General features: G+C 41.6%; 1 protein-coding gene across 1 annotated transcript in view; it reads right to left on the bottom strand.

Moving 5' to 3' along the window:
• Positions 1 to 12,980, bottom strand: part of LOC129326580 (cohesin subunit SA-2-like) — an 80,211-nt gene extending 67,231 nt beyond the window's left edge. The window contains exons 1-8 of the mRNA XM_054974797.1: positions 12,752 to 12,980; positions 10,762 to 10,939; positions 6,170 to 6,254; positions 5,023 to 5,169; positions 4,814 to 4,910; positions 3,504 to 3,580; positions 2,856 to 2,927; positions 1,475 to 1,679 (exon numbers count right to left, since the gene is read on the bottom strand). Of these exons, the coding sequence (XP_054830772.1) occupies positions 1,475 to 1,679; positions 2,856 to 2,927; positions 3,504 to 3,580; positions 4,814 to 4,910; positions 5,023 to 5,169; positions 6,170 to 6,254; positions 10,762 to 10,805 (727 nt within the window). The 5' untranslated portion in view covers positions 10,806 to 10,939; positions 12,752 to 12,980. The remainder of the gene's footprint in view (positions 1 to 1,474; positions 1,680 to 2,855; positions 2,928 to 3,503; positions 3,581 to 4,813; positions 4,911 to 5,022; positions 5,170 to 6,169; positions 6,255 to 10,761; positions 10,940 to 12,751) is intronic.
• Positions 12,981 to 13,071: the final 91 nt, after the last annotated feature.

Raw genomic sequence — 13,071 nt, 5'->3', positions numbered from 1 at the left:
AACATTCACACATTTCCCTTGCCTCAGCCCCCCACAACTACCATCCCTTCCCTGTAAGCAATCAGCTCTGGCCGCCACCATATTTAATATACAGGCCTATGATATAAAATCATAGGACCCCTGGATTAAATGCAGCTTGATCTGCAGCAGCAGAATTCCAGCAAGACAGTTGCTAAGAACCACCCAGAAGTTCAGGCATGAAAGGAATGTTCATGCTGAATGCAGAGGACTGGGGTGATTTGATTTACTGCCTTCCCAGCTATGGGTGTGAGATGTGGTAAGACAGGATCTCATTGAGTCTCCCCACTTAGCACATTCCAATACTGTCCTTCCATGATGGTATCAATCAACCAGCACCGATAAGTTTATTTTTCTCTGGGAACCTCTATTTCTCATATCTAAATTCATCAACTTAGCTCCAGTGGCCTTCATTAGCAAACTGCCCCTTTGTGAGGCAGCAGGAGAGACTTTGCATTTTCTTTCAAACACCCTGGCAGCAAGCAATCAAAGTAGTTCCCAGAGACTGACCCTTATGGTCTTTGTTCTGCTGGCTGAGGGGGCTCCTCAGCCTCAGGTCACATTTTGACCTATAAGAACCAGGTTTCTTGCCCCATTCAAACTGTGCACGCTGCGCTTTCAGATCTGAGTGTTGTACCCTCGTGGTCACTTCCCTAAATCTCTGTCTCCTGGCCAAGAACATGGGACGTTTAAAACTACTTTCTTCCTCTGTGGACCATGCTACTCTTCTGATCGGTAAATATACTTCCCCTCTCTTCACTCTATTCCATTTTCTGCCTAGCTTCCTAGGACTCTGTGTTTGTAACCTTTTTATTATTGCTCCTGTGTGTGTGCATTTTCCTCTTTTAATAAAACATTACTCTTTGAACCTAAAAGCACCAGTCTCGTACCTTGGGGAAAGGACCCTGTAAACATTGGTGGAATTTATCCCGCAGTTACCCCTCTTGTATAACTGTCTTCCTTGCCGCTAATTCCCTCTCACTCTCTTACTCACAAGGAGACCAATTCAGGTAACATCCCCACCATCAAAAATTTATAAAAAAACAATAATCACTAGATTGTTATGAAGTTACTGCACTGTAGCAGTCTATTACTACTACTACCCTGCTTCAATCACATTCCTCTGAATTATCCAGTATTCCTTTTTAAAAAGTAAGACTCCAGCCTTTTTCACTTTGGATTTGCATTAAACTTAATAATTAATTTTAGTTGCATACGAATTACATTCTACAGGAGGTATGTTCTGCACTGAAAATTCAGGAACATAGGTTTGCACAGACATATATAGATTACTGAACTGATTACAAATACTGCTGGTGATTTACAAAACCATGTTACACAACAGATTGCAGCACACGAACAATGAGCCCAGCTTCAAAAAACTTGACATGCTGTCATTTATCAATTTTACTAGGGAACCATCAAACTTTATTTTCTCTGATCTCATTGCAGATACCTGCTAAAGTGCTGGTGTGCCTGAATGCTCTGACCGTGGAATCTGCCAAACCCGTGAGCAAAGAGATGATGGTGTCCATCAAACAGCTGTCATAGAGGATACTGCACTGACACTGCTGGATCAGCACTGCAGTGAACTCACAAATATTAGCTTTGAACTTCTTCCAGTAGGACCCTGGTTTGATGAGTGGGTAGTCCTCATTGTCCTACATTAGGTGGAGGAGAAACAGCAGTGGTTTTGTCAACAGGAAAGCTTAAACAGAGAATTATGAGAAATGGAAGTGTGTTATGACAAATCCTTACCTACCTAAAACAAATAAAAACAATGAATTGTGCAATCTTATGGACCTCCTATGGATTCTAAGTCAATAGGCTTAGAAGGGTGTTTCTTAGGACTGAACTGCAAGACAACTATGAAGGTATTTGTTTCATGTACAAATACAATGCTGTACAAGAAGAAAACAGCAGTGTGCTACATTCTCTTTCGGCTAGTGAAGACTAAATCTCCCAATCACCCCAGTAGGCAGCTGCTCTTAATGCTGGCTTCTAGATACTGATACCACACAGAGCCAGCTATGTGGAGGCTAAAGGTGCTCACAAAACCTACACACATTGATTTTTAGTATATTTCCCTAAACAAGACTTATCAAACCTCACATATATAAAACTGTTTCTGCACATGACACTAGCGGCTGAAAGTTGGTACAAGGCATCAGTTGCCACATGGGGCGTATTTGTCATTAAATGGCACAGTAGCAAGGCAAGTGGTCCCAGCAGCAATAGCGGCAGGTGGCAGCAGGAGGCGGCAGGCACCTCCTCCTTTGATTCCAGCAGCTCAGTCCAAACCCAGAAACCTCTGTGCAGGGATCACTCACCTTGGATCCAGCCAGCAAAAGAACTGGGGTAGGATTACCTATTACCTTCTGCTCGCCATGGGCCCGCTCAGATTGGGGCCCCCTGGCAGCTGCATGGGAAGAAGCAATGAGAGAGCCTACACCAGCTGGATCCAAACTAGGCAGCCATCATGGCTCTGTCAGCAACATCAGAGGCAGCATGGCTTGTTCCTGGCTGCCAGTAGCCCTCCAGGGCTGTGATCTACCAGGAACAATGCCAACACCAAAACTGCAAAAGAGCTTTAGAGACAAAAGATTTTTTTAAAAAATATTTATCAATATAAAGCAATCCAAGGTATTTTTGTTGTTAATGGATCAAAAATAACTAATCAAATAATTAAATGAATTATTTTATTATAAGGCATCTGATGTTGCAACCCTACTGATGCTGATCAAGTCTGTGCCTGGATGTGAAACCGTATCAGGATCCTATCTGCACTACCTTGAATTCTGAGGAAGAAAGGCAAGATATGAATGAATGAAATTTACCATATCCACTGGCCAAGTGACAGTCAAAATCCAGGGATAAGCCATGAACTTTTTATACTGCAGTCCTGTTTCCTACAAGATAAAAAAATAAAAAGAATTTAGGCAACATCAGCTGATGTACTCTGAGAATGGTTAAGTCAAGGATGAGAAAGCTCCATGTACTCATCCTCAGCACATGGGCAAGACTATCCTCAGCAATAATCCAAGAATAATCTTTCTCAAGCTGAAGCTTTTTGTATGTACCAGAATGTCAGTGAAGGTTTGGATCAGAGTGGCTGCATGTTAACCTTTCAGTCCTTTGATACTAAATCAAATCTGGAACAAAGTCTTTTGATCTGCAAATTTCAGGTGGGTAGCCCATGTTGGTTTGCAGTAGAAAAGCAAGATTTGAGTCCAGTAGCACAAGATTTCAGAGAATACGTTTCCAAGAGTCCAAGTTCCCTTCCTGAAACTTTATATCCCAGTCAAAAGGTGGGAGGGTGTCGCAAAAAAAGGAGTAAGGATGCCAAGGTACAATGCACAATGTAATCAGCTTGATTAGAGAGGGATAGAAATGTGAGGGAAATTGAAAATGGAAATGAATGCTTCCAAAATGTTAACGAAAGAGTGTTCCTCTAGGAAAAGGAAACTGTTCTATGTTATACTTACTTCATCAAATGTCTCTGTCATTTTCTGCATCACATCACAGTTCTGCAAACTTTGGAACATTTCAGCAGTAACCATGCCTACAGGAGCAACGATGAAAATGAAGTACAGACGTTACAGAACTGGAAATAGGTATGACACCGAATAAAGAATTTTGACTTTAAAATAACATTTAAGCTGCAATGGCACATATTCAAAAGCTAGAAAGCTAAGTATAGTTGTTGGGGACTGTGGTTCAGTGGTGGGGCATCTACCTTGCCTGCAAAATGTCCCAGGTTCAATGCCCTGCATCTCCAGTTTACAAAAGGTTCAAAAAAGATGGGATACTGTATTTGTTTTTAAATTTATGCAAGTCCCACTGGTGAAGATATAAACAACTTTAAATAAATAGAATGAGACCTTGAAGATACCAGCTAGTCAGAGTAGATAACACTGACCTCAACAGACCAATGGTCTAACTCACTGTTAGGCAACGTCACTTGTTCATGTGCAAGTTTACTTTTTCTTTCTTTTTGTATTCCCTCTGTTCTAAATTTCTCCTCCAGTTTACTTATAAGAAAGATCTGACAACAATTTTATCAATTAATCAAAAGCGATTCATTCTGCAAAGCAACACAGTTGTGCAGTCTTCTAACCTTCAGCAGAATACACTAGTAAACGAGGACCTTCTCCCAGGACCTCTTCTCCAAGCACCTTACTGATCCCTCAGAGGTTGATATCTGAGGTTGCACAACCCATGGAAACAAAAATTCACTCATACTGAAGATCCACATGGGAGGAGGGGAGTCAGGCAAAGTCAGCCCTCCTCCCTCCTCTACTCTTGAAGCTCTGTGGCTGGAAGAGGCAGAATGGTCGAATTTAGCCCAATTCCCCCTTCTCACTGGAATCTCTGACCTGCATCAAAATCCACAAGTGCCCACGATCTCCAGTATCAGCTTTGCATGACTCAAAATGGGGGGCAGGGGCACAGGAAAGAGCTACATTCACCAGGGTGACACTGGCAGGGTTGCATACCACCCAATATTTCTAACTAATCACCCCTTATCAAATGAACTTTGTACATCATCCTTTGTGTAATTTAATTCTGTATTTGTTTCTTAAATAGAAGCTCCGAAAATTAATAAACTTGTGAACTTTCCATTTGTTTTCTTCTTTTCTGCAATCCCATTATTCAGAATCTGGGTTTTATCCACTTATTAGGAGAACATAAGCCATCTTCTGAATGGGAAAACTGTTAAAAGAATCAGCTTTGCTCCTAACAACTTTTGTACACTTTCCCTCAGAAGGAAACTGGCCAAAGGAAAAAAAATTACCTTGGCAGCCTGAGCACTGAATGAAGAAGTTGATGAGGTCGAGAAGAGCTACATCTCGGTTTTTCTTATAAGCTTCAACCCAGTCATCAACCACAGACTAAACCAGATTGCAAAAAAGCCAGAGATCAAAAATTAGAAACATACCAATAGTTAGCAGCCTCTCACTCTTTCACATATAAATATCTCATCAGTTCAGGAAGTTAATGTACCTGCATAGCTCTTTTGCCCATGCTAACCACTTCAAATAAGGTAACTGCTTCAACCACATCTCCGTTCTGTGGCTGGTTTGACCTTCTGCTACTGGAAGAGTTCCGTCTTCTGTTTTCACATTGCTTGCGGACTTTTCTTTTTCCTTTCTAAAGCAATAAAGATAAAATATATTCCTTGACAAACAACAACAAGCCAAGAAGCAAAGAACTGCATTCATTTGCTGGGTACATAAATCCCCTGAATGCAGTTTTAGAGGAAGAAACATGATGAGGGGCAGGTACTTGTAGCCTAGAAATATTTAGATGTTTAGCACAGAAGGATGAACATGGGTTGGATCCTGCAAGATGCTCCACTGGCAGAGGAGAGAAGAAAGGCACCTTTTGACTCTCCAAAAGGCATGATCCCAAAAGATCATGGGATCTAAGTAGATAGCAAGTCACACGGGATAGGCGCAGCAGTGAAGAGGTGAGATTGGGCAAGATCATTTCTCCTCCCTCTGCCAGCCTTTGGTATCCACATGTGTGAGAAAGACAGAACATCCCTTACAAATGCTCCAGGCACAGGAAAACCATAAAATCATAGAGATGAGAGAGATCCAATGGGCTATCTAGTCCAGTACCCTGTCCTAAAACTGGATATTCCTATATCAGGCCAATTCACTGGTGAATGTTAATTATAGTTAGCATTCACTGCTGAAGAGACTGAAAAGTGTAAAAATAAGTATCTGCTTTCAGACATTCACAAAATTCAGCTGGAATTGATGTTCATATGTGAACATCAACATTGGCCAGTTTTGTACATTCACTACAATAATAATAATAATTTGATTTATATACCACTCTTCAGGATGACAACATCCACTCAGAACGGTTTACAAAGTATGTTGTTATTATCCCCACAACAAACACCCTGTGACGTGGGTGGGACTGAGAGAGCTCAGGAGAGCTGTGACTGACCCAAGGTCACCCAGCTGACTTCAAGAGAAGTGGGGAATTAAACCCAGTTCTCCAGATTAGAGTCAAGCCACTACACAAAACTGGCTACAACAGATATGTCTTGTCATATGTGCAGAGCAATGAAACCTAGACAGACCCATTGGTCTTTCTCTTGTACAATTTATTCATTTATTAAACATAACAAACTTACAAAAGTCTTAACACTGCCATTTCTCAAACAGCTGCCATTTTGAGCAGTGGATTCAGGGACAATCTCCTCATGGATCCCATTTTCTCTGAGTCGTTAAAAGAATGACAAAGATATGAACAAAAGAAGTTTCATATTTTGAGGTGTGTATACTTAAAAGAACTAATACTCTAGTTCTGTTTGGAACATCAAATTACTAGTTAAACTGATTCAAACATCTAAAAGGAAATGTTGAATACTGGGGCAATTATTTTCTCAATCTAAAATTTCCTGCATCCATCAAACAGTGAAGCTCATTTTAATTAGCATGTTTAAACACAGCCACAGCCACAGCTACAGACAAGGGCTAGGCTCAAATACAACAAAACACCATTTTGTTACTATAAAGAACCTTGGTGGATCCTCAGACTTGCATGCTTCTTCCTTTCTTGTATGCAGCCAATAGTAGTAGTAGTAATAGTAGTAGTAGTAGTAACAACAACATTCGATTTATATACTGCCCTTCAGGACAACTTAATGCCCACTCAGAGCGGTTTACAAAGTATGTTATTATTGATGTATTGTCGAAGGCTTTCACGGCCGGAGAACGATGGTTGTTGTGGGTTTTCCGGGCTGTATTGCCGTGGTCTTGGCATTGTAGTTCCTGACGTTTCACCAGCAGCTGTGGCTGGCATCTTCAGAGGTGTAGCACCAAAAGACAGAGTGACACTGGAAGATCTCTGTCTTTTGGTGCTGCACTTCTGAAGATGCCAGCCACAGCTGCTGGCGAAACGTCAGGAACTACAATGCCAAGACCACAGCAATACAGCCCGGAAAACCCACAACAACCATATGTTATTATTATCCTCACGACAATCAACCTGTGAGGTGGGTGGGGCTGAGCAAGCTCCAAGAAGCTGTGACTGACCCAAGATCACCTAGCAGGCTTCAAGTGGGAGGAATCAAACTCAGTTTTCCAGATTAGGGTCCTGCTGCTCTTAACCACTACACCAAACTGGCAGCCAAGTCATTAGATGCTTCACTTCCACTGCAAACTACAATTTGCCAATACACTCCAAATGGCAAACTATGGTTTGAACTTTTTTTGCAAACCAAGATTTTGAACAATGGCCACGTTCAGATGTGAAAGAGGCTTGTCTGTGCCAGACATGAACACTGTTAGCTGCTGTGCTTGTGGGCTTCCTCTGCTCCCTCCTTACCTTGCATGTAGAGCCTTGAGCCAAACTTCAGTTCATGTGAGATGCAAGCACATTTTAGCAAACTGGAGCTTGCCCCCCTGGCCGAAGCCAGATTTTAAAACACCATGGAAAACTGGAGGTTAATCCAAGCCTTCCCAAACCCTGGAAGGTTTCAACCATACTTCATGTATAAGGGGAGGAAGGAAGGGGGAAAGAGCAAGGGTCCAGGGAAGCACAGCTATAAAGCAGTGTTCATACCTGATACAGACAAACTTCTTTTTTGTCGTGACATCTGAATGCAGCCAATGACGTGCACCCAGTATGGAATCCTGATTTACACGGAAAACAGAAAACATTGTTCACTTGTTCAGTCATATGCTTAAATATGGTTAGTCGTAAAAACAGAAACAGCTTATTCAATTGTCAGGGAAGGGGAAGCATGTAAGCCTGAAAATTCCACGGTTTTGCTGTTACATTATGTTGCAACCAAACCAACAAAGGTCAAAATTAGATATTTCAAAGGAGATGCATGAGCACTCTTCTAGACTTTTTTAAAAACTGAAATATGGCTGTGGAAAATTCTATTTCGAAGCAGAAGAAGAGCTATTTTCTGTCCAAAAAAATCCCCTCCCCAGCTGTTTCGTCACAAGTAAAGAGACGGGGAGGTCCCCTTCTCTTTTTTCCCCATGTACAACAACCAATATACATGAGTTTTTAACAGAAAAAAACAGTGGATTCCACTTTCACTCCCTCACTGCAGCCCCTCATGACTTCTTGTCATTTACAAGTTTTCTCAGTCAGGAAACTCTCCATATACTTCCTGTGTGATATCTAGTTTGGCACATGCCAAATCATCTCAATGAAGATCCTCTGAAATCTAGTGTATATTCATCTGCTCCTCCAAAAGTCTTTTCATCATCTCAATTACACAAATGTTGTAGAATCACTCAAAATAAAACAAAGATTTTTAAAACTCGCATTAACCTTCTATGCAATTTTTCCAAATTCTTCTTTAAGGTACAATGGACTTGTACAGTTCAGCTCATCTGTTCAGTCTTGTGCTGCTTTTTATAACACAAGAAATCACACATCCAGAGTCTGCCTCACCCAAAGTAACACAGATGTATATTAATTATAAAACTCGTTTTCACACTAGATTTTCCCACGCCTTCCCACATTCCACTTAGCAATTTACTTACTGAGCCTCCAGGCAATGTGCTTACATAATGTTGGTTGTTGAAATAAATTCAAAAGAAACAATAACAGATTTCATCCCTGGAATGTCTGGTTGCTCGTCTGGGAAAGATCTAGGACTGAGATCTTGAAATGCAACCCCCAATCACAACAGATATTACTGGCTTAATAGATTACTATAAAACATTATGTCCAGCCATTGTAGATATAAAATTAAAGATTCTTACATTAAACAGTTTCTATCTAATATTGCTATGCAATAGTTTTTAATGATGTTGTTTATTAGACATTACAGCAAAGACAGAAATTCTCAGGTTGGTCAAATTAACGTTGCATTTCCTATGCTCATTTAATTGGGAGTAAATCCTGTTGAACTTAGTGGAGCTTACATTGGATCAGGCTGTACTTATTACTATATATCATAAGGGTAAAATGCTGACGCTCCAATGGGGGTAACTGCCCATCCTTTGATTGGTTCTTGAACATGCAAATAAAGTGTGCATCCATGCAGAAGCAGGCACCCAAAACCTTTAGGACAAATCAGGCCTTTCCTAGCAACTTATATTCTCCCCGTGCCATCATTAACAATGCAATCCTAAACAGAGTCACATTCTTCTAAGCCCATGGGTTTAAGCTGCCTTAGAAGAGCATGACTGTGTACTGTGTATTGAGCCCACCTGAAAGGAGCAGAATATAAATTTAATAATAATAGTACTGTAAATGAGTGAGAAAGGAGGGGGGTTCAGATGAAACTTTAGAAGGCTTTCCAAATCAAATACAGCCTCCCCACTCCGAAGTCAAACAACTATTGTTTTGTTTATTTGTTTACAGTGTTTATAGACTACAGTTCAGCCACAGCAGCTCCCATACCATCAGGACAAGTGATCATTAAAAAGCACCACAACAAAAACTGAATAGCTCAGCTCGCTCTTATGTTGGCCTCAAAGTCAGGATTCTTAGAGGAAAAATGAGGGTAGAAAGGCCACATGAGCCAGATAAGCAGTGTCTGAATTCAGGGATCCTGCTAAACAATGGTTTGCACTAACTACAAAACCTAAATTACGATCTGAACTTACAAATGTGCAAGCAAGCCATGATTTAAGAGTTGCTCGTGGGCTTTCGTTTTCCAGCTGCTCAGCACATCCATCCCTATGCAGCAATTGCCTCTGGAGGCAGAACAGCAAACAGAACTGTAGTTCACCAATAAAAGATACCCTGCCATACCTATATAGCAAATAATGGGGTTCAAACCCACTGCAAGCCATAGCTTTCTGATTCTCTTTGCTCCTTAAGTAAGCAGACACTGTACAGATAGGCTGTATTATAAACAAGCTTACAAGACCATGGCCAATATTTAAATTGAACAACATTTTATGAAGTTTTAGAGGACCTCAGAAATATAAAAAAATAAGATAATTGCCACACTTGCATCTTAGGATGCCACTTTGTTTTTATATTTCTGAAGTGCTCAAGGGAGGGAGACATAAATTGTAGCTCAGTTCACACACCACACACAGCTCTTCCCTCCTGTCACTTATATTAAATGGGATGCCTACAAGGGGTGCGGGGGGGGGGTATTTGCAGAGCTCCTTTCTCCTCTAGACATTGTCCAAGCTGTGAAAAGGAAACTGCAATGAGAAGGACTGCAGTTCCTTTTCCTAAAAAGAACCAAGTATCAAAACTATGCATTGGAAAATGATGTGTATGCCCCTGCTGCTCACAAAGGAAGGAGGACCTTATTCTATACTGAAACAGGGGGAAGGAAGGGTTACACACACACTCAGCTGCCTCTCTGCTGAAAACCAGCCCTTTCCACTAGTGCTTTGGAGAGATGCAGCAGCCACTGGGTTATCGCTGCATACAGTCCAGTGTAACATATGGACTGACCTTAGGGCAAGGGGCCTAGACAGGTTCATACCATGTATGAAGAACCCACTGAGGCCGCTGCTGAAATATCTGGCATCACTCTTAACAAGTGTGTACAAATGTCTCTGGAAGCATGCATATATATGTGTGTAACATTTTTCTGATGTAGCCCATTAGCCTATTTAAAATTGGCAATGTGATTCCTAAACCAATATTTACACACAAATATATTATAGATATGCACACACCTCTGCAAAACACATATACCAACCCACTCCAAAACACAAGAAACACATGGCATACACTGTGCAATAAAAATACCACAATTGTTTTTGCACCCTGCTTTTTAGTTCTTACTTGTAGTTGGGAAGATTAACAATGGAATTGGGCTCAGCTATCATTGCCACTACATCCTCTCAGCAGCACAGAAAGCAAATTTTAGCCTGATCAGACACTTCAGCATGAAAATGAATAAAAGCTGTAGAGGTCCAAATTCATTTTCTTTAGCTCTCGTCAAGAGAAGCAAACTGCAAAACTGTACAAAATAAAAAGAAGCAACATTGGACAAATATCAAATCATAGCTATTAAAACATGTTATCAGAAGAAACTCTAAAACAAACACCATAATTTTGTTTTTTAGCAGCATGGCTGAGGTAGAAACCCAAGAGGCAGAACTTGTGAACAATCCTATCAATCACAATTGATAACCAGTGAAATGCCATTTTTGAAAGCACCAGTGTTCAAAATGCAGTAGGCAAGCTGTTGAGTTAGACAGAATTTTTTCTCAGGCTGGAAAAAATGGTTTGTCCAAAAAAAACCCCCTATATTTCCTTGTTTCAGAGAGTTTAGGGTAAGATATTTGGAGGAATCCTATTTTATTTGCAAAACAGCCTTGGGAGCTCTGTTTGGCTGAGAGATGTTAACTTTCTCAAGGCCACCTATCAAGCTTTATATCTGGGCAGGCAACTTGAATTGAGATATCCCAACCCAAGACCAGTACTCAATACACTACGCCACATGAGTTCTTAATGATTCTGAGCATAAGCATGTTGGGTTGAATTAATTTCTGTCTCTAACTTTAAAACTGAGAGTAGAAGTACTTGCAGAAATGAATTACGTCAAGTCTTTTCAGCACTGTGAAAGCCATTAAAGCCATAAACATAAAATATGTTAAAATCTAAAATCAGTTATGCTAAAAAATACACCAATGAGCATGAACAGAATAAAAACCAAACAGAAGTCCATTAATTTCCCCTCACATCAGATAACAAGTTACAAAGGATAGCAAACCATGGTAGTTCTTCTGCTAGTAAAGATGGGTATTAATTTCTGATATTATGCCAAGTACAAAAATCAGTAAAAAAATCTAATTGGTTGTTGATTCTGATTGCTCTAGCTTGGATACTATGCTCTTTAAGAGCTTCAGCTGGGAAGTGCTTCCCTTGTTCCTATTCTAACCTCCACTACTTCTTTTGAAAGGTGACCCAGCACATCTAAAAGATGCAGCATTGCAGATGTGGCCCCTTCTCATGTACAAAGGCACAGTTCACCCGTTTCACCTTTATGATGCCAAGCAGAAGATGCCAACAAGTGTTTGTTTTAAACTTCCAAGAAAAGAAGACCACACTAACAAGACCAGTGCACTGGTTAATTGCTTTCATGACTAGAAGTTCTTTCTGAAGTTGAATCTATATCTACCTTCCTTTAAACCGCTGTATTACAATGAAATAACACAAGGTATCAACATCTATGTGTAAATTTATCACAGAAAGCAGATTCAGTGTGAAAATATCTATAAGCCTTTGCCACAGAAACTGCTCATGAACGCAAATCCAAGGAGCGCCGCACGCAATCAAAACACAGAAGGAACATGAGGCTGTGGGGCCATGCATCCATGTGGCAAAGCGCACTGTAAGAGAAGTTGTGTTGCAGAAGCTACCAGGCGCACAGCATAAAACAGGCCTGGTCACCTTGGGGGAAATAAGCAGTGCCTCTGTGCCCTTAACAGTACATGGAGGGAGAAAATCACCGGGTGCAGATTTCGAGGGGGAGCAAAGACAGGTTCTCTCTTGAACGTCTGCCATGCAGCTGTCAAAATCGCCAAGAGCCTTGCAAGGAAAAAGGATCAGTCAGCACGAGGAAAGAGCGCACGGACAGGAAGGCTGCAACGTGAAGCTCAGTGTGAAGGAGGGAGGAGGAGGTACACGTATTAGTTGCCACGGAAGGAGAGCGCGGGAGAAAGCGAATGCAATGAAATGGGGCGCCCGCCGCATGCAGGGGAAGGATGGCAAATACAAGGGCGCAACAAGAGCAGCCGAAGCGCGGGGAGCTGAGGGTCTGCCTCACCCCAGCAGCAACATTCGGGCACCATCGCTGACCCCGCGGCCCGGGCCCGTCAAGAAGGGAGAGGTGCAACCGCGGCGTCAATCACAGCAGCCGGAGCCCCCAGCAGGCGGCCCTTCCCAGTCACGTGTCGCGGCTGGAGCCTGCGGTCTGTACAAAGGAGCGCTTCTGAAATCCTCCCCAGTTCCGTTTTTGCTCGGGACAAAAAGTGACGCCATAGGCAGAGCGCTGAAGCTTCTGGCGCCTGCGCCGTAGGTGAGGAAAAGGAGAGTAACTGTATCAGCTTTTATTGTAGCATAAGCTTTCGAGAATCAAGTTCTCTT

Source organism: Eublepharis macularius, chromosome 3, assembly GCF_028583425.1.
Source record: "Eublepharis macularius isolate TG4126 chromosome 3, MPM_Emac_v1.0, whole genome shotgun sequence".
NCBI lineage: Eukaryota > Metazoa > Chordata > Lepidosauria > Squamata > Eublepharidae > Eublepharis > Eublepharis macularius.
This window is presented reverse-complemented; position numbering and strand designations above follow the sequence as displayed.